General features: G+C 40.4%; 4 protein-coding genes across 7 annotated transcripts; 1 reads left to right on the forward strand and 3 right to left on the reverse strand.

Moving 5' to 3' along the window:
* Positions 1-198: 198 nt before the first annotated feature.
* Positions 199-5,309, reverse strand: LOC131128187 (gamma-glutamyl hydrolase). 2 transcript variants are annotated; one of them, XM_058070802.2, is made up of 9 exons: positions 5,113-5,309; positions 4,134-4,248; positions 4,002-4,052; positions 3,848-3,932; positions 3,606-3,744; positions 2,365-2,468; positions 1,987-2,080; positions 1,754-1,891; positions 199-1,610 (listed from the first exon to the last, which is right to left on the reverse strand). In XM_058070802.2, exons 1-9 carry the CDS (start codon positions 5,219-5,221, stop codon positions 1,492-1,494), a joined length of 954 nt encoding a protein of 317 aa, XP_057926785.2. In that variant the 5' UTR covers positions 5,222-5,309; the 3' UTR covers positions 199-1,491. The 2 variants fall into 2 exon arrangements, with proteins under 2 accessions (XP_057926785.2, XP_057926784.2); XM_058070801.2 differs by having other exon boundaries at positions 2,365-2,471.
* Positions 5,310-5,496: 187 nt separating this feature from the next.
* nmrk1 (nicotinamide riboside kinase 1) lies at positions 5,497-9,088 on the reverse strand. 3 transcript variants are annotated; one of them, XM_058070847.2, is made up of 8 exons: positions 8,887-9,088; positions 8,587-8,677; positions 7,679-7,727; positions 7,387-7,555; positions 6,937-7,008; positions 6,758-6,864; positions 6,603-6,686; positions 5,497-5,970 (listed from the first exon to the last, which is right to left on the reverse strand). In XM_058070847.2, exons 1-8 carry the CDS (start codon positions 8,913-8,915, stop codon positions 5,951-5,953), a joined length of 621 nt encoding a protein of 206 aa, XP_057926830.2. In that variant the 5' UTR covers positions 8,916-9,088; the 3' UTR covers positions 5,497-5,950. The 3 variants fall into 3 exon arrangements, with proteins under 3 accessions (XP_057926830.2, XP_057926831.2, XP_078645423.1); XM_058070848.2 differs by having other exon boundaries at positions 7,669-7,727; XM_078789297.1 differs by having other exon boundaries at positions 7,669-8,677.
* A 356-nt stretch (positions 9,089-9,444) lies between these two features.
* Positions 9,445-17,380, forward strand: ostf1 (osteoclast stimulating factor 1). The gene is made up of 10 exons (XM_058072070.2): positions 9,445-9,602; positions 11,863-11,909; positions 14,896-14,946; positions 15,019-15,082; positions 15,159-15,212; positions 15,300-15,407; positions 16,000-16,049; positions 16,147-16,225; positions 16,641-16,739; positions 16,829-17,380. The coding sequence occupies exons 1-10, from the start codon at positions 9,569-9,571 to the stop codon at positions 16,885-16,887; spliced, it is 645 nt and encodes a 214-aa protein (XP_057928053.1). The 5' UTR covers positions 9,445-9,568; the 3' UTR covers positions 16,888-17,380.
* A 600-nt stretch (positions 17,381-17,980) lies between these two features.
* Positions 17,981-26,246, reverse strand: mapkapk5 (MAPK activated protein kinase 5). Its single transcript, XM_058072069.2, has 14 exons — positions 25,335-26,246; positions 24,323-24,396; positions 22,694-22,769; positions 21,818-21,915; positions 21,620-21,728; positions 21,288-21,377; positions 21,118-21,213; positions 20,975-21,055; positions 20,714-20,901; positions 20,411-20,531; positions 20,198-20,328; positions 19,988-20,103; positions 19,799-19,903; positions 17,981-19,375 (listed from the first exon to the last, which is right to left on the reverse strand). Exons 1-14 carry the CDS (start codon positions 25,368-25,370, stop codon positions 19,281-19,283), a joined length of 1,416 nt encoding a protein of 471 aa, XP_057928052.1. The 5' UTR covers positions 25,371-26,246; the 3' UTR covers positions 17,981-19,280.
* Positions 26,247-26,298: the final 52 nt, after the last annotated feature.

Raw genomic sequence — 26,298 nt, forward strand, 5'->3', positions numbered from 1 at the left:
TCATGTGCCGAAGTGGGCTGGTTCCCAAGATGAAGACACTGTAGAAAGTAGTGGATGCATAGAAGATCATTTTAATCAAAAATCAAGGAAAAAGTGCTCAACAAGCGGAAATAAAAAATGAGCAGCAAAAGATAAATAAAACCAGGAAACCGGGGGGGGGGGGGGGGGGGGGGGGGGGGAGATTATGGTGGTACCACAAGGTCAAAGGCATAAGAGTTGCACATCAATATGACTTGGCTTTGAAAAACAAAAAAGGCAAACACAGGAAAGAAGAGATACAAAAATAATGGCATAGAAAACAAAATGTGACAATGGCATAGTTATTATCATAAATGCTATTACGGTCATCCCTCGCTACATCATGTTTTTTAAAAATATTAATGAATAATAATTGATCGCTGTTTTGTGGTTGACTATGGTCTATTATTAGTACAAAAAACACCAAAAGACAAGTTATATGTAGTCTTCTGTTCTCTAGGCCTCAATAATGTTACATTGATGAGGCATTACCTTAGATTATGTCATCTTATATCAGCATGTCCAACATGATAGAGTGAAAAAAGTTCTCCTCCCTTTATGTGTGGAAGTGGTATGTTTGTGGCTTCTTATTTTGTCCATTCTGTTAGAAACGCTTTAAGTTTAGCACAAATAAATAGGAGGCTAACTAGTTAGCCATGTTGTTTTTTTTTTGCTGAAAACCGATATCGTCCAACCGATACCGATATCAGCCAATACCGATATGTGTAACATGACATATCTCCTGTGGTGGAATGAACATATACTATGTGTTGTATACAGCATTTTTTAAAATATCGTTTTTCATGTTCTGGAAAAAAATCTGATATCAATATCAACTGATATCACCTTTTTATGCTGATATTTAAGATACTGTGCTGTTCTAAGCTAGGAGACTAAGGTTCAATTCCACCCTTGACCATCTCTGTGTGGAGTTTGCATGTTCTCCCCGTGCATGCGTGGGTTTTCTCCGGGTACTCCGGTTTCCTCCCACATTCCAAAAACATGCTAGGTTAATTGGCGACTCCAAATTGTCCATAGGTATGAATGTGAGTGTGAATGGTTGTTTGTCTATATGTGCCCTGTGATTGGCTGGCGACCAGTCCGGGGTGTACCTCGCCTCTCGCCCGAAGACAGCTGGGATAGGCTCCAGCACCCCCGCGACCCTTGTGAGGATAAGCGATAGAAAATGAATGAATGAATGAATGTGCTGTTCTACACCACTGCAAACTACGACTCCAATAATAAACCAACTGTGAAATTAATACCTTGAGTATTATTATTATTTTTACATCATTGGATAGCATGAAATAATAATGCTTTGACGGGGAATACATTGTAACATTGCTGGGTTTGATTTTACCCATAAAACAGACTCCCTTAGCATAACATCTGCAAAAGACATCTTGGTGACCCTGTGTGACTCGTCCGCCTTGTGAAATGTCACCCTTATCACAACAGTTGCAAGACAGCACTTTAGAAGAAATAGATTTGCTCATAGCCGCTGAAGTTTCCAGCAAAAACAGGCGTGTAGTTGTAAATCAGTGCAAAGGGCTCCTCTTTAGAGTCATCAAAATCATGCAAACTTTTCCTCCCTGAGAAGAAGAAGAAGAAAAAAGCAGAAATAAGAGACTTGCGGTGTGATTAACGTAACCAATGTTATATATAGTTTGTGCTACATGTAACTGTAAGTTGCAGCACTCATCGCCTGATTAGCAGTTAGCTAGTTAATGACAACCTTCATTGACGAAAAACTCTGCCAGGAGCGACGACAGCTGGACGGCGTGAAGCAAGTGTGGAAAGTTCCGTGTGCTGTCCCACTGAAAACGATTCACCTCCGGGTGCCACTGGACCCCGTAGAAGGGGTATCGCTTGCCTGCCATTGCAATAAATTTACAGTACCTGTGTCTCAACAATTTTTTGTCCGTACCATGCACTGGTAATTGAGATGAAAAGTACATTTTTGCTAACCTTCAATAGTTGAGAGAAAGGGAACTCCATTTTCAGCAATGTTTGTAGACATTACTGTGAAGAATCCTTGCAGCTTCTCATTTTGCTTGAAGGCCTGCAGGACGACATGTTAATCACAAGGAGATTAATCAGATTAACATTAAGATTAAGATTAAGATATGCCTTTATTCGTCCCTCAGTGGGGAAATTTGCATTGCACAGCAGCAAGAGTACAGAGTCAGTTAAGCAGTACAAAATAGACAATATAGAAAAATAAACAATATAAACAACCCAAGTATTAACAAAATCAACAGTTTTTCCCAGAGTTATATACAATCAGAGGATTTCTCAAATCAACAAAAGTTGAATGTGCAGTTACTGTGTCACAGTGGAGCCTACCTTCACTGTGAGTCCATAGTGGTGAAAATTACCAGTGAGAGGTTCTCTTTGCAGGGCCTTCATTAGCTCATCAGGGAAGCCCTCAAACATCCTACTGGAGTAGGCTGCTGTGAGGGAAAATTCAAGCTCAATTATTCGGACAATTCATTTAACAGCCCTACACAGTCCAATGAGGTCTAATTCAAGAGTTGCAGCATATTGACAGTTAGACTCAGAGCTGTCTTTCTAATATTATGATTACGTACCAGACCAATCAGGAGTTTCACATATTGTATAAACTGATGTAGGTTGAGAGTACGTCCATGCAAACTAATTTAGAAAGACATCATTAGTATTTTAGTGTTGCATGTACATTGTGAAAGGTCTGAAATCACTTACTACAGTTTGTATTATTTTTACTTTCCTAAATTGGAAAAGAAATGCTGCTCTTTAATACAGTTGAAAAGCAAGAAATGCTGCAAATGGTACACAAACAGTAATTAAAGAAGCTATTGCATTATTAACATTTGTTATTATACATTTATACATGTTAAGATATTTAAATTGTTCATGCAAGTACAAACTTATATATAAAATATATTTAAAATGTAACGTTTTAAAAATAATCTAAATATATACAACCATAAACTAGTACACATTTTCATAACTATTGTGACTAGTTATTCATTCATTCATTTTCTACCGCTTTTCCTCACGAGGGTCACAAGGGTGCTGGAGCCTATCCCAGCTGTCTTGGGGCGAGAGGCGGGGTACACCCTGGACTGGTTGCCAGCCAATCACAGGGCACATATAGACAAACAACCATTCACACTCACATTCATACCTATGGAAAATTTTTAGTCGCCAATTAACCTAGCATGTTTTTGTAATGTGGGAGGAAACCGGAGTACCCGGAGAAAACCCACGCATGCATGGGGAGAACATGCAAACTCCACACAGAGATGGCCGAGGGTGGAATTGAACCCTGGTCTCCTACCTGTGAGGTCTGTGCGCTAACCACTTGACCGCCGTACATATGTATAAACTTTATAGTATTTATTTATTAGTTAATCTGTGCATGTCTACCTAATGCGTGGACATATTTGTTACAGTATAAGAACTGTGACTCATTATTTTCTCTGCTGCCCCCAAGTGGTAGAATACAGCACAGCGACCCATAAACACATCCTGTACAGTATCCACCCTATCTACGTCGCATAATGCGTTAATAAATGAGCATAATAACACAATAGAATGACAACCTGCTGTCAAGTTGAGAGGCAAGGCCACATTCTCAGCTGTGGCTGTAGTCAGAAGATTTTGCCCAGCGACCAGGACAGTAAGCAGCTGCATTCCCAAGCATGTACCCCATATTGGGAAGAAGTCTCCAGCGTCATTGGCCTGAAACACACACACTGTCCTGATTTATTTGATCTGCAATGTTTGCTCTCATGGTTTGTCATTGTTCCGTATATAGTCACTTTTAAAGCTCCACAGCACAAACCTTCATAGCAAGCTGATAAAATATCTTTGACACCCTTGCAAAGTCAGATGTTTCCAAATCAGAGGCTCCACCAATGAGTAGGAGGCTGGAACAACAATCCCAATTAATGTAGAGAATGTATGTAAACTATAACACAGTCTGTTGGTTCTTATACCCATTGATCCTCCTGAAGATGCTGTCATACTCTGCAGTAGGAAGAGTTAATCTGTGTGACGGTTAAACAAAAACATTGAGTTAGTAGTAGTTAAAATGTTCTTAAATCTTAATTTAATGGCTGAAAACTGACTTGATGGGCATGACTCTGCTTCCCGCAGACTCAATGTACTTGACATAAGAAGAGGGTATGTAGGTGCTACCGTATGGTTTCATCGCAGCGTCTGAAACTATCTGAGTCAAAATACCTGCAGGACACAAGAGAGGCAGCAAAATTATGTTATCCGCCACTTCATTTTGTTTTTAATTATATTTTATGTTATTTTTATACAAAGTGCCACACGTATATTTTTAAAGTATGAGTCAGAAGTCTTGAGACACTTTCCTATTCAAGTATTCAGTATGAGGAAGTTGATTGGAAAGATTCCAATCCAATATAGGTCAATAATAATAATAATAATAATAATAATAATAATAATAATAATAATAATAATAATAATAATAATAATAATAATAATAATAATAATAATAAAGCTAATGGTGCCCAACTAGTCTCAACCTGGGACCCATAGTGGTCATAAAGTTGTGACTTTTATTTAAGTCATTATATTTGTATTTATTTCTATTATTTTGTACACTATTATTTAAATCAGATTTTTTACTTTAATGTAATTTTTATTTTTAAATTATTTAATAATTTTGACACTTTTGAAGTTTTGTGTTTTTACATTTTTTACCATTTACCATACCATTTAAAATTTTACATTTTTATTATTGATTAGACTTTTATTTAAAATTAGATTGTTTTGCTTTTATGTTTTTTATTTATTTTATTTATTATATTATAAGTATTTTATTATTTTGAGACTTTTGAGCAATTTTTTTTTTTTACATTTAAAAACTGCCCCAGATGTTTGCTTGGTCACTTGTTGCTAGGCAAACTTTATAGGGCTGACAAAGAACAGGAAGTCAAACAGACAAACACAAAAAATATATATTTTCACAAACAAAACCTTTGTTCATCTACTCCGTGTCGCGTTTACAGCGTCTGGGAAAAAATAGTGCCATGAGTTGGATCTGAAATATTGCCGATTGAGCGCAGCTTTACGTACCAATAACAGGTCTGTCATTGACAATGTTCTTCTTGAGCGGAGTCTGCTTCGTCAGGTGAGGACAACATCCACAGACAAAAAGCACACACACAAAGAAGCCCGATCTCATTTTTGTTCCAGGACAAAAGAACAAAAGTCCGTTTAGAGAGAGTCAACGAGTCTGTTAAACTTTGAATCTGTGGAAACACGGAAGTGAGACTTTCACACGTGACCAGTCACATGCTCACAGCTACTTTTTCAATTAAATATTGTTTTTTCTACGTTGAATTAATCATGACTAGACTTTTGGGGGTGAAATAATAATATCAGTTACATAAGGTAATACAACAAAGAAGGAGTACGATCAATCATTGTTTATTATTCATATGATTCAGAGGGGCTACATCCTTTATGTGTTTTTAACTGTTAAATCACATTTTGATTGATTTTCACAATCAGTTGTTGTTTCTTTGTTAATAACTTTACAATAGTACGATCATTTTACTGCTTTTTCCTAATATAATTTATTTTTATTCTCATAATAGTATGACATTTCTTCCACACAAACATACAACTTTATTTCAACATTTAATCATGAGTTTAATGACATTTTCTGACTATTCATTTTCTGACAATTTCTATATATGGCTATAATCAGACATATTGGCTAAAACAAAGACATGATGTGGCAAACAACAAAATGAGAACTCAGGTTAGCTAAAAACAAAGTGTCACACATTACATCTTCACAGTGACCGCTATCTAAAAACACATTATGGCAAGTTAGTTTGGTCCGTTTAGGTGCACATCAACTCCAAGCAACTGACTCCATGGGATCGGAGCTCTTCCAGTTCACCGTTTATAGTTTACAGTCTGAATCTGTAAAGAAAATCAAACAATGACTGGATCATGTGCAAAAATGTATACTTCATCACTTGTTTAGCATGGTTAATTGGTTCCACACCTGAATGCCATAAGTGAAATTCTGGGAAGTAGGATTCAATATTAATAAATTGAACATTTTTATAGTTTGAGCATAGAAAAAGTTTGAAAGTTTGTGACTTTCTAAATATAATCTTTACCATTATTAGAGACATGTAGACATGAAATAATACCACTGTAGTAACCATTACACTCCTGTCATTCTTTGTTGACAACTGTAATCACTGCAGAGAGGCTGCACGGTTGTCGAGTGGTTAGCGTGCAGAGACACAGCTAGGAGACCTGAGTTCAATCCCACCCTCGGCTATCTCTGTGTGGAGTTTGCATGTTCTCCCCGTGCACGCGTGGGTTTTCTACAGGTACTTATTTGGTGACTCCAAATTGTCCACAGGTATTAATGTGAGTGTGGTTGTTTGTCTATATGTGCCCTGTGATTGGGGCACCACAGGGGACTCTCGTGAGGATAAGCGGTAGAAAATGAAAGAATGAATGAATGGAACAACCATGATTTAAGAATCTGCCTCCCATAATTGAACATACTGATAAATGGAAATCTAGCGGGAGCTTACATTTGAGCCTCTTCATTTCCACACAAACATCCTGATAAACAGTGGCTAGCAGATCCTCCTTTGACTTGAGTCCATCCAAAAACACTGCCACACAAACAGGTTTTAAGATGCCACACAAATAGATAAAAACAAGAACATGTATCGAGGATAAATACAGATTCCCGTGGCCGTGCCCTCAATCTCCTGGCGGTTCTTCAGGTACATGGGCCACACGTGTCCATCAAAGTAGCCTGGAGGATCAGGCGGTTTGTACACCCTCAAACTGTGCAAGCAGCGGATGTTTAAATGTGAAAAGTTACATCAAATAACGGATGAAAAAAGGACTGAGTCTCACCTTCGTCTCTCCTTGCAGGTGTCATAAGGTATTTCCAGGAAGTACCTTTTATCCATGAGCTCATTCAATGCTCTGCAAACAAAATTATATTTATTATATAGTATATCAAACGTGAGTACACGCGTTGATAATGGAAAGCAATGAAGCATGGAGTCAAATTGCATGCTGAATATGTCAAATTCATGCAGGTTGTCAGATGTGCACTAATTTTTATTTAGTCATTAAAATTAGGTTATCTATTACAAGATGCAAAAAGGTGTTACATTTTTACATTTAAATGTAAAAAAAAAAAAAAGAAAAAACAGGCAATTGGTCCTCAAAGACGCTAAAAACAATAATTTAAATGTTTGTGTTTATTGTATCGATTTTCACAAGTTGGTGTGTTCACTTTCTATAATCACTGTACACAATCAATCCAGCAGTACAGTCGTGATTGGTGTCCTTGCTTACCTGTGATTGAATATGAGGAAGCCTTCCACTATCAGCACAAACACATCATCTGGTGACGATGGTATCGTCTTCTCTGGAGCCGGATCTATATTCTTAACGATGGTCTCTGGATCTCTTTGCCAGGCGTCAACCTCGCTCATCATGATGTCCATGTGGAGGGCGTCAAGTGCTGGATGACATCACAAGAACATATTCTGATTATTTTGCGTTGGGCGTTACTGAGACATCATCATACACTGTAGGTATCTGACATGCTTTCATCAAGCGCATTGTTGAACACACGTGTTCTTACTGTCATACTGCTTGAAGCCGTTACTGTCCACTGGTACCACCGAATCATCCTGGAGAAAGGCACTATGAGCACGCTTTCACTGTAACTCATGTTGATGTGAGGAAGAAAAGCATCTTACCTTAAAGCAGGGGTCTCAAACACGTGGCCTGCGGGCCAAATGTGGCCTGCATGACACTAGTTTGAGGCTCCCGCCTTGATATGAAAGTTTAATGTTAGTGTGGCCCGCGCAAGTTTGATATGGATGCTGTATGGTATCATGTACCCAGAAAAAATTATTACGTTTGATTAATGTTCATGTTAAAAGTTAAATGACTGTTAATATTAACTATCCGTGTGGAAGTGGTAAGTTTTTGGCTATTTAAGTTTAAAGGAAATAACTTTAAGGCTACCGTTTAGGTCACTAGCTCTCTAGTTTGAGAGTTAGCATGTGTCTCAAGACCCTGCAGTTGCGCAATATGTTGTAAATAAAGTATAAATGTGACTATAGTTGTGTTTTGTCATGTCTACAGGACTCTAATAATGCTTTGTTAATTTTAATCTGAAAAAAATAATTTGTCTACCCACCAACTATATGTGGTTTCTTAAGTTTTTATTATTTGCCGTTTTATTATTATTATTTTATTTATTTATTTATTACTGATTGATTGGTTTTCTTTATTCTTGATTTGTTTATTTATTTTTCATCTTATTTTGTGTGGAAAAATAAAAATAAAGATATTTGAGAACAGTGGAATGTTTTATCAGAGCTTTTATTGTAGAAAATTGCAACCAAAGCGAAGTTTTTTTTAATTTTTTGTTTTTAATAAATGCGTTTTTTGGGTTTTTTTTTTGGAAAACCTGATGCGGCCAAATCTCACCCAGACCCTAGCTCCAATGGCCCCCAAGTAAATTGAGTTTGAGACCCCTGCCTTAAAGAATGAATCCTGTGCAATGATGCAGCTGTTGGGGATCTTCTCCTTTAGACTTTTGGAAAGAGTGGATTTTCCTCCATTGGTCATCCTGAAGTAGAAAAGCACACAACTAATGCAAAAAAGTCAACACCCTTGTTTAGTTGGTATGCATTCAATCACATGCTTGTCATATGCTGCTTTCCTTCACTAACACCAACACTTTCAAATAGAAACGTTGGCATGCCTATTTCTTCCATCACCAATAAATATATACAGGAAAACTAGCACTCACACAGACGTCGACACATTCCTACTTACCCACCCACTCCCACAATTAGTGTCTTCATCTCAAACAAAGTTCGCTCGGGGCGTCAAACATTAGCCCGCTGTGCTAAAGTGCTACATAAAGTACTATATTTTGCACGCATGTATACACTGCAAGAGCTGAGAGTAAGGTATGCAGTGTGAAGTCCATTGACATCGGCACACAGTCATGCACTTCCGTCTTTCGACTCTCCTGATTGGCTGACTTGGATGTGACGTCACATTAGGACAGCCTCTGTGCAAGTATATGGAATAATACAAATAAATTTTTCATCACGTCTTTTATGGTTTTTAGCTATATAATATACATTTATATTAGATGTAAATACTATATGTGCAAAATTGCCCCTTTGTATATTGAACATAATAACAGCACATCCAGAAGTACATAACTTAAAATCAACAGCGCTGTAAATTATTATCTTTTAAAGTAAGATCTTTTAAATCTGTTTTTTGGATTGCAAGTGCGCTTAATAGAAAGTAATGACGTTTGCATTATTAATTTGCTGTGGTTCTTGCTCATGCGCAGAGCAACACTTCCGTGTTGCTCGCGGCAGGAGTTCCTACTTCCTCATTGGAGGGGATGAAAACCTAACCGCTGTCAAGCCCAGTGAACTTTTTTTTCTTTACTTGTGCTTCAAGTGCGTCTAATTCCATTCCACTTTTATACTCGCAAATGTCCAAGCCTCCTCCCAAGCCGGCCAAACCAGGTAAGCTCAACTTTATATGGGCTTTGTTGTTTAGATGTCGCCGAATGTAGGCAAGGTAAGAACACCTTGCTAGCAACAAGCTAGTTATCGCTTTGAGGTTTGTGGGCGGACGATCTTGAAGAGGGAATGCTGCATAGCGATTGTATGTGTTTATTTGATTTTAAAGGAAATTTAAAATATGTTTGGAGACATTGGCAACACCAGGATTAAATAGATTTTATGAGAAACGTGGAAAATGGCCATGATGATATAGCGGTTATGAACAGTCTGCGGGCCTCCCTGATTTCCCTATTTTGCTTGCGTTTGAGGTCAGAGGTCGAAAGGTGACAACAAATCCGAGAAGCCCGTATCATATTTGAATTTTGACCTGCCCTTTATTTTACATTGATAGTACATATTAAAACAATGATGATTTAGCGTACTGGGTTGCTTACTGATATGTATCTCTTGACCAACTAGCAGAATATACGTTTTATAGTTTTGTACGCTGATAGGCTTTCCAGGTTAACGTTTTGACGCAGGCGCATTGGCATAACAGAATGTTAGGTTTGCATTAAAGCAACATGGGGAATTGTTAAAAATATAACACACAACGTTACAACAAAAACATGGCTGACAACCCTAATAAGATTGTATTTGCTTTGTTTGTGAATTGACAATTTGTCCTGACAAACACACCTCAGCAATTTTTGACCGTTTTTGGTCAATTATGTAATTTGATTATTAATAATTATGTACCCCGCCCCTCGCCCGCAGACAGCTGGAATGGGCTTGTAGAAAATGAATGAATGAACTTTTTGAAGGAATCGGTTTACAGTGAGTCAGTAATGAGAATGACATGCACCCAGTATGTTCAAATCATTATGTGGAGTGTGCATGTTCATGGGTTTTCTTGGAGTACCCTGCCCCCCCCCCCCCCCCCCCCCCAATACACATTTTAGACTAATGTTGTCCATAGGTGTGAATGGTTATTGACCTATTATGTTCCATGTAATCGCTTACCAGTCCAAGGTGTAACCCTTCTCTGGTCTATAACCTGGGATAGGCGCCATCACACCCACAATCCCAATGGAGACAAGCAGTATAGAAAATGGATGGTTGAAATTTTAAAAATGAGCGCGCAGCACTTGAATTGTCATTAAAAAGTGACTTTGTTTCAATATATGTAGTAGAATGCCAGTCCACAACAGTGTTAAAAAGTTAAAACTGCAGGGAAAATAGCATGAAGCAGAAGTACCTCAAATATATTTCATAAATATAGCCATTGCCTCATCTGTGATGCATAGTTCTAAAGAGAGATGGTTCAGTTTTTCCAAGCACAGCTCTGTGCATCTTGTTCAGATTGAATCATAAGGTTTACAGAGTCACAGATTTTGGATGGACACTGATGGAAAATGTTCATATGAAGTCATCTGCATGTGGAATTGCCTCGTGTGTGCATTTTCAAGACTTGCTTGTATATTAAAAAACTGCCATTTGTAATGGTTTTAACGGGTAGTGTGTGTTACAGGGGACATGTTCCAACAGATGGACTTTTAATGATCTATGTGTAGAGAAACTGTAAAAGAGGACTGTGTGTGTGTGTGTGTGTCTAGTTGTTTAGCTGAGGAATTTACCCTCAAGCCTTTTTAGTAGTTTATTTTGTGGTATTTGCGTAGAACAGATTTTATTCACTTTCTTGCAGCTGTCAATCAAAACTGAGGCATTATTATCATTGTAAAGGCAGAATCTTTGTATTGCATCTATTGGATATTGCAGCATTTCTTCCCTTGTCCATGGACATGTCAGCACACTGTGTGTATTCAGAGCAACATGACCGGGCCTGTGAAGTGCACAGAGCTGAGTCTTGTGTGATGGCCTAGACTCCCCTCCACCCCCTAGAACACTGCAGCAGTGTCTAGACTAACACACACACACACACACACACAAGACAGGCAACAAGCAAGCCAGCATTCAAACATTCAAATAAATTTAAGAGTTATTTCAACTCTAATAATAATTAGATAATCTATGAAAGTAGCCTGCACCAACATTGTGCAGATTCCAGCCGTGCAGCCAGCACCCGAGGGCGAGGAGCTGCAGCCAACTCATGCAAGGACCTGCTGACACTGCCTGTATAAACAGCTTTGCATGCTCGCTGCTTTCAAACAAGTGCTGCCGCATTGCATACAGTCTACGTCTACCATTACAAAATGACCCGTTGAAAAGTATGGATTTCTTCTGTCTGTCATTGTGTAGTCAATTATTTATTGTCTTTCAGGCCAAGTCAAGGTGTTCAGAGCCGAGTACACCTTTGACCCCAGAACGGTAAGAGACATGTTTTGCTCTGTAATGTAGTTTATTAACATCAGAGTATTCTCCAGAGTCATCTCCAAATATCTACAGTGAAGAAAATAAGTATTTGAACACCCTGCTATTTTGCTATTTCTCCCACTTAGAAATCATGGAGGGGTCTGAAATTTTCATCGTAGGTGCATGTCCACTGTGAGAGAGATAAACTAAAAAGAAAAATCCAGAAATCACAATGCATGATTTTTTAACAATTTATTTGTGTGATACAGCTGCAAATAAGTATTTGAACACCTGTGTATCATCTAGAATTCTGACCCTGAAAGACCTGTTAGTCTGCCCATTAGAAGTCCACCTGCACTCCATGTATCATCCTGAATCAGATGCACCTGTTTGAGGTCGTTAGCTGCATAAAGACACCTGTCCACCCCATACAATCAGTAAGACTTTAACTTGTAACATGGCGAAGACCAAAGAGCTGTCCAAAGACACCAGAGACAAAATTGTACACCTCCACAAGGCTGGAAAGGGCTACGGAGCAATTACCAAGCAGCTTGGTGAAAAAAGGTCCACTGTTGGAGCTATCATTAGAAAATGGAAGAAGCTAAACATGACGGTCAATCTCAATCGGAGTGGAGCCCCATGCAAGATATCACCTCGTGGGGTCTCAATGATTCTAAGAAAGGTGAGGAATCAGCCCAGAACTACACGACAGGACTTGGTCAATGACCTGAAAAGAGCTGGGACCACCGTTTCCAAGGTTACTGTAGGTAATACACTAAGACGTCATGATGTGAAATCATGCATGGCACGAAAGGTTCCCCTGCTTAAACCAGCACATGTCAAGGCCCGTCTTAAGTTTGCATATGACCATTTGGATGATACAGAGGAGTCATGGGAGAAAGTTTTATGGTCAGATGAGACCAAAATAGAACTTTTTGGTCATAATTCCAATAAGCGTGTTTGGAGGAAGAAGAATGAAGAGTACAATCCGAAGAACACCATCCCTACTGTGAAGCATGGGGGTGGTAGCATCATGCTTTGGGGGTGTTTTTCTGCACATGGGACAGGACGAGTGCACTGCATTAAAGAGAGGATGACTGGGGCCGTGTATTGTGAGATTTTGGGGAACAACCTCCTTCCCTCTGTCAGAGCATTGAAGATGGGTCGTGGCTGGGTCTTCCAACACGACAACGACCCGAAGCACACAGCCAGGAAAACCAAGGAGTGGCTCCGTAAGAAGCATATCAAGGTTCTAGCATGGCCCAGCCAGTCTCCAGACCTGAACCCAATCGAAAATCTTTGGAGGGAGCTCAAACTCCGTGTTTCTCAGCGACAGCCCAGAAACCTGACTGATCTAGAGAAGATCTGTGTGGAGGAGTGGGCCAAGATCCCTCCTGCAGTGTGTGCAAACCTGGTGAAAAACTACAGGAAACGTTTGACCTCTGTAATAGCAAACAAAGGCTACTGTACCAAATATTAACATTCATTTTCTCAGGTGTTCAAATACTTATTTGCAGCTGTATCACACAAATAAATTGTTAAAAAATCATGCATTGTGATTTCTGGATTTTTCTTTTTAGTTTATCTCTCTCACAGTGGACATGCACCTACGATGAAAATTTCAGACCCCTCCATGATTTCTAAGTGGGAGAAATAGCAAAATAGCAGGGTGTTCAAATACTTATTTTCTTCACTGTATGTGGTGAAAGAAGTACATAAATAAAATATACTCTAAAAGCGCCAATTATATCTGTGACATTTATTGACCTAAACCAAAATCATTGCATGACAAAGTAGAAAGGAAAAACTAGCACCCATCGTCATTTATTTATGACTATATTACAACACAGCAGCAACAAAACCAATGTTGTAATCCCTGTCAGTAGCAAACTGCTGATCAATTAATTGTAAACAATGTTACGGCAAGTGTAACATGCATGAGTTTCACACGGATAAGCTGAGTAGCATGACCAACATTTTAAAGTGCACGCAGAGGTAGATAAAAGCTGCTGGTACTGCATGATACCTGGAATGCAGCTACTGCCATTTTGTGGGGTTAAAAATTATATATATCAGTAGGTTGCCCACAGCCACAGTTACCATTGTTTTTTTTGCCCCTGCACTAATTAGAGACCACGATCATTAATTGTATTTGTAGATCTCCTACCCAGTGAATATAAGAAAGCTGTTCCCACCTAGTCAGACGAGAGTTGTCCCACCTGTCCAGTCGAGTTGTGATCAATTGAATGCCATGAGCATACCTGGATGAATGAGAATAGTTACACAATGAGACCTCGGTTAGATGAGAATGAATAACTTTTTCTTTGCCGTGTTTTTTTTGTGTAACAGAAAAGAATGTTCTGTAATGCCTTGTTTATCGAGGTTAATTGGTTCCAGACCCGATCGTGATAAGTGAATTTCCACAAAGTAGGATTCCTTCTTTATAAATGGAATATTTTTGTTGTTAGAGCATAGAAAACCTGTTCATGACCTCAATATGCTTTTAAACATGATTAGAGCCCTCTAGACATCAAATAGCACCCCATAGTCACCTTTACACTCATGTACTACATACATTACCCCATGTAGTAGACATTCACTGAACATTACAGTAACATTACTGACGCCGAGAGATCAATATAGAATACTACATGTCACAATTTGAATGCCTTTATCAGTATTTTAGTTTGTATAGCCATTTTTATGCCTGAAAATTTTTAAATTGGGAAAAAATGACATCACATTTGTATAAATATGCACATTTTAAAACGAATAGTAGGCCGTGTTCAACGACAACACAGAATGATTTAGTCATTTGTAAATTTTTGAAAAAACGTAAAGACACAAAATTGAAACCGCCATGCAGCGGCTGTACAGTGCTTAATTTATTTTTGCAATTTTTAGGTGACTTATGTAATTAATGTAATAAAATGATTAATGGTGTAACTGAAGCAGCTCTCCATAAGCAGCTGGTTGAAACATTTAGTTGTGTGTGTTGCAGCCTGACGAACTTTACTTTGAGGAAGGAGACATCCTCTACATCTCTGACACAGTAAGTAAGTAAACCTTTTCATTTCTTGCTGCGAGATGTAAAATTAAAAAAAGGCTTTCCTGTTGTCCTCAGAGTGATTGTAACTGGTGGAAAGGAACATGTAGAGGCAGGACAGGACTTATTCCACGCAACTATGGTCAGTAAAAAGGACAAATCATGGTCGTTCTCATCAGTGCATCTCTAAATAAAACACTTGTCTGGCTTGTTTTTAGTGACGGAACAGGCAGAGTGTATCCACCATCCCATGCACGAAGCTGCCAAACGAGGTGTGACCACTTCTCTCTTCAATTCTGTTTGTGTGTAAGCTGTTAGCAACCACTCACATATGTATGTGTGTGTATTCGTTCCATCAGGGAATCTTAGCTGGCTGAGGGAATGTGTGGAGAACAAGGTGGGAATCAACGGCTTGGACAAGGCGGGAAATACTGCCCTCTACTGGGGATGTCATGGAGGACATAAAGGTAATCATTAAAAGCTCCCTTGCCAACAGGAAGCAATATGTAAAGCTGGGGGAATATACATCTGCAAGTTCAAATGTTACATGTGGAGCACCCCAGGTGTCAATACTGGGACCAAACCTGTGCAACTTCAAACAGCTAAAATAATGCATAAAGCTAACAATAACTTCATTCATTAATTTTCAAGCACTTATTCTCACGAGGGTCGCTGGGGGTTCTGGAGCCTATCCCAGCTGTCTTCGGGCAAGAGGCGGGGTACACCCTGGACTGGTCGCCAGCCAATCACAGGGCACATATAGACAAACAACCATTCACACTCACATTCATACCTATGGACAATTTGGAGTCGCCAATTAACCTAGCGTGTTTTTGGAATGTGGGAACATGCAAACTCCACACAGAGATGGCCGAGGGCGGAATTGAACTCAGGTCTCTTAGCTGAGCGGCCTGCGCTCTAACCACTTGTACGCCGTGCAGCCCACTAACAATTACTTATTACCCAAAAATGTTACAACACTTTTCTACAAGAGAGGAGAAATACGACTTCAGGGAAAAACAACATTTCACTGTAATAACCGTTGTCTTTCTGGAACAGATGTCGTGGAGCTGCTACTCAACCAGCCCAACATCGAGCTCAACCAACAGGTGAGAACAGTAATGACACGAGTCACAATTAAAGCCAAGAAAAAAAAATCTGACTATGGAGAGCATTGCATGTTTTGTTTTGTTTTTTTTGTCATAGAATAAGCTTGGGGACACGCCTCTGCACGCTGCCGCATGGAAGGGTTATTCCGACATTGTGGAGATGTTGCTGAACAAGAGTGAGTATCCACGTCTAGTTTTGCTAATTCTTCAACAATGTAGGGATTTTATTTTTGCGGTGTACAAAACATTATTGATCCCGTCCACTACCACTCTGCTGGGAGATTGATGTAATTCATGTTACATTCCTTTTCAAATACGGCAGTCAATAAGTATTTACTATTTTGTAATTAGTTTTTGAAAACCCCCAATTCTTTTGCACCTTTTCTTCACTGCATGAATTAACCCTGTATGGAAAGGCGCATATAATCATGTATTCATTTCATGATGCCAGGATGATGTTCAGGATGTTAAATCTCCTCCTTTTAGATACATCAGAAATAAATTTTTAGACACTACATCTCCATTATTGGTGGGCAAATAGGGTCTAATTTAAACAGGAGAGATGAGAAAATAAGCGTGTTTTGATTTCAGATGCGCAGACAGACATCAGGAACAACGAGAACAAGCTGGCTGTTGAGATGGCCACCAATGATCTCTGTGCCACACTTCTCAAAAAGAAGCTGGCAAGCAGTAAGTCCAGCTGTCACTAGAGGGCAGCCTTGATGTTTGAGACAGACGGCCTGTTTGAACAACCCTGAGCATCTTTGCTTTTCCCTCAGGTCACACCCGCACGCAAAGCCACGCTGAGGAGTATTTGGATGACGAGGACTCGGACTGAGGAGTCCAGAGGGGTTTTAACACATACTTCACATGGACTTTGCTGCCCTCGTGGTTTGTTACAGAAACTCTATTTGAATCTTTTGTCTTAATTCCCTTCCTGCTGCATCACAGCAGTGCAAACATTAAAGAAAACTGTCCCTCTGGGACCAAAAGTCACATTCCACCTAGTTGGTGCTGCTAGTGAGTCATGCAGGTAACATTTGCTGCATCCTTTCTTTGATTTATGTGTATCTTTATTAAATAAAATCTAGTCATGAAACATTTCCACTGACCATCTTCCATCACTTTCTGCCTTTAAAAAAATCATGTAAAATACTTTGATGGCTACTTGGGAGAAACATCTTGCTGCTTTATGACAAATGTTTAGGAAAAAAAGTGCCTTTATATATGTGAAACTGTTTGTTTGCAGGTGTGATGTGTATTTTCTTTCCATAACTTGACTCGTTCTTTCTACCTGCTTCTATCTGGAATTAAAGAGTTTTAACATAAGACAGTATTTGCTTTTTTATTTGAGACAGTGTGCAAAAGAATGCAAAATGGAGGATTGTACAGTGTATTTTATTCCAGTCAGTTACTCCAAACTAGTTGGCTAGTATTGGTGCCAACACTGAAACAAAAAAGTATAATTGTGAGTGTAACGAAGTAATAAAGTTAAAATATTCAAGAAGCAAAATAATTCATGGAAAATACCGGAGAATGAAAGTCATGTACAATAAATATTCTATAATTATTATAATAATGTACTAAAAAATAAAGTCATAAGAAAAACAAAGACAGGTTCTTGAAAAGTGTTTTTATTACAAAGTCAGCATGTTGATGACATTCCAGAGAAGGCAGAAAGAGATGTGTATTCATGCTACATCAGCAGAGAAAAACAAACCATGAAGGACAGATGACTATTTATTTGGTCGAGGAAGCATTTTGTTGTACCAAACACCACCACCTCCTTGTGAACTTGAGCGCAAACTTAGTTTACAATCTTTTAAGACAAGTGGAAGTTACTATCTGTGAAATCTGACCCCAGGGCCATGCAGGGAGGAGCGTTGTGGGATGTATAGTAGAGATGACTGAATAAAATGGAATGCTTTTAGTTTTGTTTTTTTTTAACAATAAGCCCAAGTCTTGTAATGAGCAAAGGTTACCAAGGCACGTTTCTTATGTGTGCAATAAGGCCTTTTTTAACGTCAGCATGGTTGTCATGGAGATTTAAAGGGGCGACTGTGAGGCATCAAGTGGGTTACATTTGTCGATGGCACCCCTAATTATTTCTCTTAATTATGTCAGAACAGATGGCCTTTTCTTTACGGAAGGATGTAAACAAAAGCGCCTCGATAATTGTCTAACAGTCAACTCATTTTGGATGAGAGTGAATGTAAATGAAAGTAAATGTGAAATTGTATGATAAACATTTACCTTTTGAAAGACAACAACATGGAAATGTACGAGGAACTGTCCCTAAAAAGGTAAGACTTCATCAATTTGCATACGTAAAGAAAATATTCAATGACAGGTAGAAATAATGACGCCATGAATGAGAAGACAAAGAGCAGTTGGGCGATCGCCATGGAAATGTCACACTGGCTAACTGTGGAGGCAATATTACCCCATCGCATAGTCTCTACTGACATGTCGAGACAGAAGAACCTGCGTGTCTTTAAAGGCGTAGTAAAAACAAATCCACTTCATGTATGAAAGAGTTCTGAAAGTTTTTAAGGCTGCTGACAAACTGATGAATCTTTTGACGCATCAAAGACCACGTCCACGGAAGGAGCAGTAGCAGGGAAAGAAAAAAATCAAGCCTTCCAACGACATTTAGAGAAGGAAGCTCAAGATCAAGTGGCTATTGTAGTCAAAAAGCAAAGCCAACTTGCTGTGAGGAAGAAGGGGAGGCTCGGTGTTAATGGATGTAAAATCCGTCTTTGAAGAGAAAGGGCTTTACACTAAAATAACATGGGGGGGGCACGCATTTTTGCACACAACCAAAAGGTTGAAAAAGAAAATGACAGAGTGCATAAAAGGCAGAATGCTTCTCTTTAAAGCCTGCTCACAGGCTAAAAATAAAACTGTATAAATAAAGCAACTTTTGCTTCAAATAAATATAAACTCTTCGGAAAGGTGAAGAAAAGGATGAAATATTTGTGATAAAAAGAATAAAAATTCCCTAAGAGAAAATCTCTTTTTTGGAAAACGAAAATATAGTCTGTTGTTGTTTTTGTTGATGCAAGTACCAATGAGTCTTTTCTTTTTTTTGGAAATGTGTATCTACAGCTGTACAGTAGGCCTTGCAAGTGAATCCATGTGGTGTGTGTGGTGCGGGGGCGGGGGCGGTGGGGCGCAATTATTCGACTGGGGATAAAAAGTTAATATAAAACAACAATAGAAAGTCGTTTGCTAATGAGACTCCTCCAGGTTTGTCCTCTCTTCGATGGCCTGTTTCACGATTTCGGCCAATTTCAAACGGTCCACTTTGTCGGAGAAGGCTCGACCTGCAATACAAAAAAAAATAAAATAAAAACAAGCCCCTGAGTGAACCAACACAAATAAACTGAACTGTGAAACTGCCTGTAACATTTGCTGAACAGTTGATCAGAATGAACCCACCAGTGGTATTGATGTTGGCTGGCTATTAGAACATTGGTTCTGTTGCGTTGTGCAACATACTTGTTAATGAATGACCTGTGGCCAATGACTGCTACCTTTTTCTTTTCCACTTCTTCATCTACTTCAAATAATTATTAAGTATGTACATTTAGTACTACTACTATTACTACTACTGATTTTTATGCTGGAGCCTGAGGGCAGCAAAGTGAAAACTGTATCAGTATATTACTGCAACATCCACAGCTAAGGCCCAGTAACAAGCAAAAATGCAAATCTAGGAGACATCACAAGACGTGCTGAGCACTAACCATCCCAGCTGAGACCCTGCAGGCCGTCTCGTAGCAGTTTACAGTCCCTGTTGAACCTCCAGGCTTCATACATCACCACGTTCAGCTTCTCGTCCTCGTTTTCACCTAAAGAGACACGCAGCAGAGCAGCTTCTTAGTACGCATGCAAAAAGTATCAGGTATTTGCTCCCTTTCTGTGTTTTTACTGACCCGCCTGTGGAAGGATGCACTGTGCAATGACATCTCGTAGTTTTTCCAGCGCTACGTTGGAGTCCTCGCCTCCGTTTTCTGGGTCGTGAATGAAGAAACCGTCACTGGGCTTAGAGCTGGAACAATGACGACAAAACAGGGTTGGCACTCACGCCACCAAATTTCAACGTTCTAAGGATAAAAAAATAAAATAAAAAAAAATAAACCCACCCGAGCAGTTTCCGCTTCCTGAGGATTGGGTTGTTGACAGAGTTGAGAGGCTTCAGGCTGACGTTCAAGTCCTGAATCCTCATGTTGGCCAACTGCTCTGCATGGGCCTGCTGGATTCCTGCGACGACCGCCTGAGAGGGATGAGAAATTGCTTTTACTGTCGCCTTGTAACTGTCAATATTTACAGTCATGGCAAATAATATCCCCGCCTACCTTGTCCATCATCATCTGTGCAGAGGGCAGCACGTTATCAAGGGCTTCAGTGCAGTTGAGCCATGGATGAGACAAGACGCCCTCGATGGTCAGCCTCTCCTCTGGCTTCACCTTTAGCAGCCTGGGGGGTGCAAATGAAGAAAAGAGACACAAGAAGCTATAGTAGGGAAGTACAGGAAGCTGATATTGTATTTGTAAAGACAAATCTTGCGAGAATCGGCTCCAATTCATGCAGCATTGCTCGGTCCCTGGAACGGACGCATTTGTACAGTGGCAAAAGACAAAGAAGATATGCCAACCTACTTGCGCACAATGTCCTTTGCCATCTCTGAGATCTGACTCCACTCGTCCTCGGGGAAGTCAAAGCTGCCCATCATGATCTTCTTCCGCATGTCCTTCGGAATGGTGCGACTGTGATGCTTGGAGTAGAACGGAGGATAGCCGCATAGCATCACGTAGATGATGACGCCCAGCGACCACAAGTCACAGCTCTGCAAAAAAAAAAAAAAAAAATTCCAAAGGACTTGTGGGTGAAGTAAAGCTGACAAAAGGTCTGAGTCTCACCTTGTTGTAGGTGTAAGGAGTGGGTGAGGTAGGTATGATTCCAGACTTTTCTTTCTGGTGTCTTCTTTGAGCCTCAAGTACCTGTGTGGCAACAGTGGGTTTGATGTGCAGTCAGTTTGATTCATTTTCAGTGTGTTTTCTACCTGAGGTGCTACGTAGTAGGGAGTGAACTGCGGGGTCATCAGGTCCCCTTGATCAATTTTGGCGAAACCGAAGTCGCACAGCTTCACAGGAGCATCCTGAGGCAAGGCAATTGGCAAGAAGATGTCATTCGAGCGTGGAACATATGATGTGAGCACATTTCTGGAATTACCAAAGAGTTATCCTTGAAGAGCAGGTTCTCTGGCTTCAGGTCCCGATGTGCAATATTTAGGGAGTGACAGTGTTCCAAGGCTTGACTGATCTGTAGGAGGAGTGATGCTGTTATTCACGTGTGTGTCCAAACAACATGTGTTCTGCTGATAGAGTGCGGCATCAGCTGCCGAATCCAAGCAGGGAGCTGCTAATGAGACACAGAGACTGCCAGAATGGCTGTAACACAAGCGCCAAAAAGGGTTTAACACCCTGAAACATGCGAGCAAACAACACTGGTGAGGATTAATGAGGAAACAGAGCATTCTGTGTGCATACACATCCATCACCTACCTGCTTTGTGACCTGGCTGGCCATCTTCTCAGTGAAGTGTCTGTGCTGACTGATTCTATGGAACAGTTCGCCGCCCTCCATCATTTCCATCACAATCAGAAGCCTGGCTCTTGGGGAAGAACCAGGGGGAAAAAACAGCCTGAATATGCGGTACATACAAGTTGTGGCGATGGAATGAACATAGACGGACAAATTCACCTCGGGCTGGACTCGTGTGGGAACTGGACACTGTTGGCGTACACCTCCAAGATTTGCACTATGTTTGGGTGGTTGGCACACATCATATGGAGGCGCACCTACAAGCAGAGACAATGAACTCACACAATAGAACTGCAACACTGCTAGACTGTTAAATACAATTATCACATACTACAGTATTAATTGGCCCTGTACCCTAGAAACCGCCCATGAATGATACGGGAAAAGGCCGAAAAAGTGTCAAAGCCCAGGGCAGTGATACATTGATACAGTGATACTGAGCTGTCCACTCAGAGCGCGCTGCTCTGATATCGTTCCCGTGAAACAACCAATCAGAGAACAGCGCACGAGCGTGAACACACAGTTTACACTGTTTAGATATAATACATGTAATAAACTGAAAATTTTCTGGAAACAAAATGGTCTTTTGATTAAATAGTACGTGATAATAAGCTCATGATTAAATAGTATGGGATAATAAGATCATCACATGGTTTGTCTGGTATCAGGCCCAGTATCATGCCCCCACGCGCCAGTATCAGCCCGAGACCTGACACTTGGGGGCATGATACCTGGCCTGATACCAGACAAACCATGTGATGACCTATAAGTATACACTTGATAGAAAGAACTCTACTGTGTATTTGCCCAGAAACATGAGCATGAGCAACCAGGTTGAACAATTTAGCAAGCAGCTGGAGTTATGGAGCCAATTTTAAGATACCTCTGGTAATGAGAGATTTGTTTGAAAGCAAAAGAAGGGTGCCTACATGTCGCGTTCAGCAATGTTACATCCATACAAAGCAGAAAAAAAGAGTGCGACTGAAGGGCAAACAGAACAGACACTATAAAATAGACACTGGTGCTTTGTCCAACCTCATTTCTGGCTTTTGGGCGATCAATGAGGATCTTCAGGGCCAAGCGTTCCTGTGATGATTTCTTCACACAAACCCTTGAGGACCAAATACAAAGGAGTTGAAAGTGTTGAAAGCAAAGTCAATGCTGTCAAGTTATGTTCGTCTCATATGAGGCATTGCGGAAGTAGATAGATAAGAACAGTGAATTCTCCAGCGTGGAGAACGCTGAAGCTGAGCATTAGGGCTGCAAAAAACAAACAAAAAAAACCAACCTTGATTCATTCTCACTGGACTTGCATTCGTCAACTGACTATTTGGACTTATCTTTATTATGTGTTTATTAACTGTCGTTTGAGGATCTCCCATGAAGAACAGCAGCCAAAAGTAATACGTTTCTGTCATGAAAGTTCCAAAAATGTCCACTCCTGCTTATCTAAGACAGAGAGAACTAACAACAAAAACTGACCCTTGAAAGGCTTCCAAGAATACACTACATTACTCTTTCAGTATTACAGCAAGAGAACATTCTGCTTTGGCCAAAGTTCACCAACTGCAAGGGAAAAGTGAATCACAAAGCTGTGTACAGGTCCAGATTGTGGTGGTGGTGGTGGGGGGGCATGTTGAGTAACAAATGTTCTATTAGAGATGAATTACAAATGCGCAGCGGCCCTATTAGGCACAAGGCCTCGTGAATCACAGTCAATTTCAGAAACAAAGAGTCGAAAAACAAGAGTGACTCAGAGGTGATGAAACAGAGACTGCGCTGTCTGACTCATTGAGTTCATGAGTCTGTCAATATGTCACACTGATGAGTCCACTGCCTTGTGGACTGATGTCTTGTGTCCTGTGGCCAACACTCACTGTATGATGGAATGATGGCTTCTCACTAATACGAGAGGTACATGACTGTACAATAGCAAACTTTACCAAGTTGGACTACGGAGGAGGCAGACCTTTAATAAAGGACATCAAATAAAACACTAGCTCATCAATAGATGATGTTGAATAAGTTTATAATGTACTGTTAATGGTAGTATTAGTGATTCCAATATGCTGTGTTATTCATTCATTTTCTCGCAAGGAGTGCTAAAGCCTACCCCAGCTGTCTTCAGAAAGGCGGGGTACACCATGGACTGGTCGCCAGCCAATCACAGGGCACATATAGACCAACAATCATTCACACTCACATTCATACCTATGGACAATTTGGAGTCACCAATTAACCTAGCATGTTTTTGGAATGTGGGAGGAAACCAGTGTCTCCAGAGAAAACCCACGCATGCACGGGGAGAACATGCCAACTTTACACAGAGATGGCCGATGGTAGAATCGAACTTGGGTCTCCTAGCTGTGAGGCCTACGCGCTTTTTTTTTTATTTTTTTAATAGTAAGTATGAGCTCTGTCTTGTCTGGGGCAGAGTTCCACTCCTATACAGCTGTGACTGAAAGACTCTGACTAAAAGCGCTTTCCTGTAGAGGAACAATTCAGTCTCCCGATCGTTGTTTCGTGGCTGACAATGAACTATTACTAGTACAAAAATATTGAAAAACAGGTATTTACGTAGTATTCTGCTCTTGGCGCGTCAGTAACGTTACACTGCTTACAAGCTTAGTTTTAGAGGAGAGTAGATATCTTGGTCCCACTCACCTCACAGGTCCACTGATGCCAGCTCCCAGCTTCTGGGTCCAGTTGATGCTGTATTCATCTAGAATGGATGTCTCCTGCATTAAGGATATAGGCATCAGCCACATATTGTTTGATACTTGTTAGTTAGATATGCGCTAGATTTGACCACAATTTGTCCAAACACTGATGGTTGTAGAGCAAGATAGCCGTGGGCTGTGTCAACTCCTTTCTTTTGCAAACTACATTGTCCATGATGATGGCTCAAGTGGACACACTGTGTGTGTTCCAGTTCTCAGGGGCAGTCATCCCATCATTAAGCACATTCTGACCCAGTTGTGAAAGCAAGTGGCTCGGGGCACTTGAGATGACATTTTGCTGCTAACTTAAGATGCCAGGCCAGTGACACATGGAAGGTAGCGAGTAAGGGAAGGAATTCCAAAGCCGGGGTGTAACAAAACATGAACAAGGAGGATTGTTGTTGCCTTGACTGAACTAATATAAGCCACTCATTCTCTCTCACCTAAGAGAATGCACAAACTCATACCCAACATGATGTGCCTTGATGTACTGTACATACAATTCCATCATTATTTTATAAAAGGCACTAAATGTGGGTGTCACAGAGTATTATCACCCTCTCTTGTAGCCAAATAAGATTACCAAAACATCAGATGCATCCATATGATGCAGTGTTCTCCACCCACGATAAAGCACACCAATTACTGTACTCATGCACTACACTGACAAAAATGTAATAGAATAAGCCTTTGTTGGTCCCACAATGGGGACATTCATCTTTGCAAAGTTGACAAGAGCAACAGCATACCTGGTAACTTTACACTAATGCATGTTAATGGCAACTGCACAACACTAAATGAATACCACGTACTCTGTGCAAATGTGAGCATTTTCATATCTGCAACGGTAGCAGTTTAGATACAACTTTTGCAATGGAGCTCATGAGACATGAAAAATGTGGCATTAAACAGACGTGCGGCATGACACGAAGAATACACATGGAAACAGAACTTACCTTGATGAAGTTATCTGCACTGTTATCCTCTGTCATTGTGATCCACTTTAACAAAGATGTCCCGCAGATCTCACGCAGTTGACAGTGGAAACAAAAGCGTTTATCCTTGACCTTTGATGGGTCTCACTCCAATATCCCGGGGGCTGGACCGGGGCTCGTTATATGACTACTAATGGAGGCACAAGGCCATGGGGACAACAGAACCACCCGGCAGCTGCGATGCGGCGTAAAGTCAGCCCAACCCGGCTCACCACCTCGGGGTCTGACACGCTCTTCCTGACGCCTTGATTCCACCGTAGTGACCATGTAGAGTGCCAAACGCCGAGCAAGGTCACCATAAAAGCCGGAGACGTGGGAAATTAAGGGGACAAGCCCACCGCTTCAGCATGCGGGACAGAGGACAAGGGGTGTATTTTTAGTTAGAGCAAGACGCTAGCTTGCTAAGTAGATTGTTTGCATGTTGCCATGATGTAGCACCCGATTCAGGTGGCTTTTCACTATAACAGCATCTGTTAAAAAACAAACGATTGATCGTTCATTTCACGTAAAAGCCACTTATTCTACTGTCATTGGAAGCTCAAATGTGAACTTGTCAAAACGACGACACCGCGTTCATGACAATATAAACGCCAGGCAGTCTATTATGCCGTCGATCAGGGCTAGCTAGCTAAAAAGCTATCGAGCTGAATGGCTCAGGTGGCAACTGAGCGAAGTTTTCTGCTTTTTTAGGAACGGCAAATTATGATAACATCCTCCCACCAGATAGCGTATTAAGCTCCAGTTGTTGTCCGTGTAAAGAAGTGCCACACAGCGGGAAAGTAGTCTAAATAGCCATGGCGACGAACGGACCTATTTTGCTAATCTTGTAGCATTATGTCAGAGAGGGGTGCCCAGCTGTACTGGTGAAGGTACACAATAGGAGGTCAACCATAATGCCTGATCAAAATGTTATTTGTCTTTTAAC

This window comes from Doryrhamphus excisus, linkage group LG3 (genome assembly GCF_037039965.1).
Source record: "Doryrhamphus excisus strain RoL-2023G ecotype Guam linkage group LG3, RoL_Dexc_Guam_v1.1, whole genome shotgun sequence".
NCBI lineage: Eukaryota > Metazoa > Chordata > Actinopteri > Syngnathiformes > Syngnathidae > Doryrhamphus > Doryrhamphus excisus.

Bases quoted from the DNA above. Each gene is read 5' to 3' on its own strand.
- LOC131128187 (XM_058070801.2), bottom strand. From the start codon at position 5,221: ATGAGATCGGGCTTCTTTGTGTGTGTGCTTTTTGTCTGTGGATGTTGT. The intron at 4,053-4,133 runs GTCAGTTTTCAG...ACCGTCACACAG, and splicing joins AGCAGAGTCATGCCCATCAA to ATTAACTCTTCCTACTGCAG. The intron at 1,892-1,986 runs GTTAGCAAAAAT...TTGCAATGGCAG, and splicing joins CTTTCTCTCAACTATTGAAG to GCAAGCGATACCCCTTCTAC.
- nmrk1 (XM_058070847.2), bottom strand. From the start codon at position 8,915: ATGAAGACACTAATTGTGGGAGTGGGTGG. The intron at 6,865-6,936 runs GTGAGACTCAGT...CTGCTTGCACAG, and splicing joins ACCTGCAAGGAGAGACGAAG to TTTGAGGGTGTACAAACCGC. The intron at 5,971-6,602 runs GTAAGCTCCCGC...TTTTCTTTACAG, and splicing joins GGAAATGAAGAGGCTCAAAT to ATTCAGACTGTAAACTATAA.
- ostf1 (XM_058072070.2), top strand. From the start codon at position 9,569: ATGTCCAAGCCTCCTCCCAAGCCGGCCAAACCAG. The intron at 9,603-11,862 runs GTAAGCTCAACT...ATTGTCTTTCAG, and splicing joins TCCCAAGCCGGCCAAACCAG to GCCAAGTCAAGGTGTTCAGA. The intron at 11,910-14,895 runs GTAAGAGACATG...TGTGTGTTGCAG, and splicing joins ACACCTTTGACCCCAGAACG to CCTGACGAACTTTACTTTGA.
- mapkapk5 (XM_058072069.2), bottom strand. From the start codon at position 25,370: ATGACAGAGGATAACAGTGCAGATAACTTCATCAAG. The intron at 22,770-24,322 runs GTGAGTGGGACC...TTGGTCCTCAAG, and splicing joins GGCATCAGTGGACCTGTGAG to GGTTTGTGTGAAGAAATCAT. The intron at 19,376-19,798 runs GTTAGTGCTCAG...TTTGTATTGCAG, and splicing joins GCAGGGTCTCAGCTGGGATG to GTCGAGCCTTCTCCGACAAA.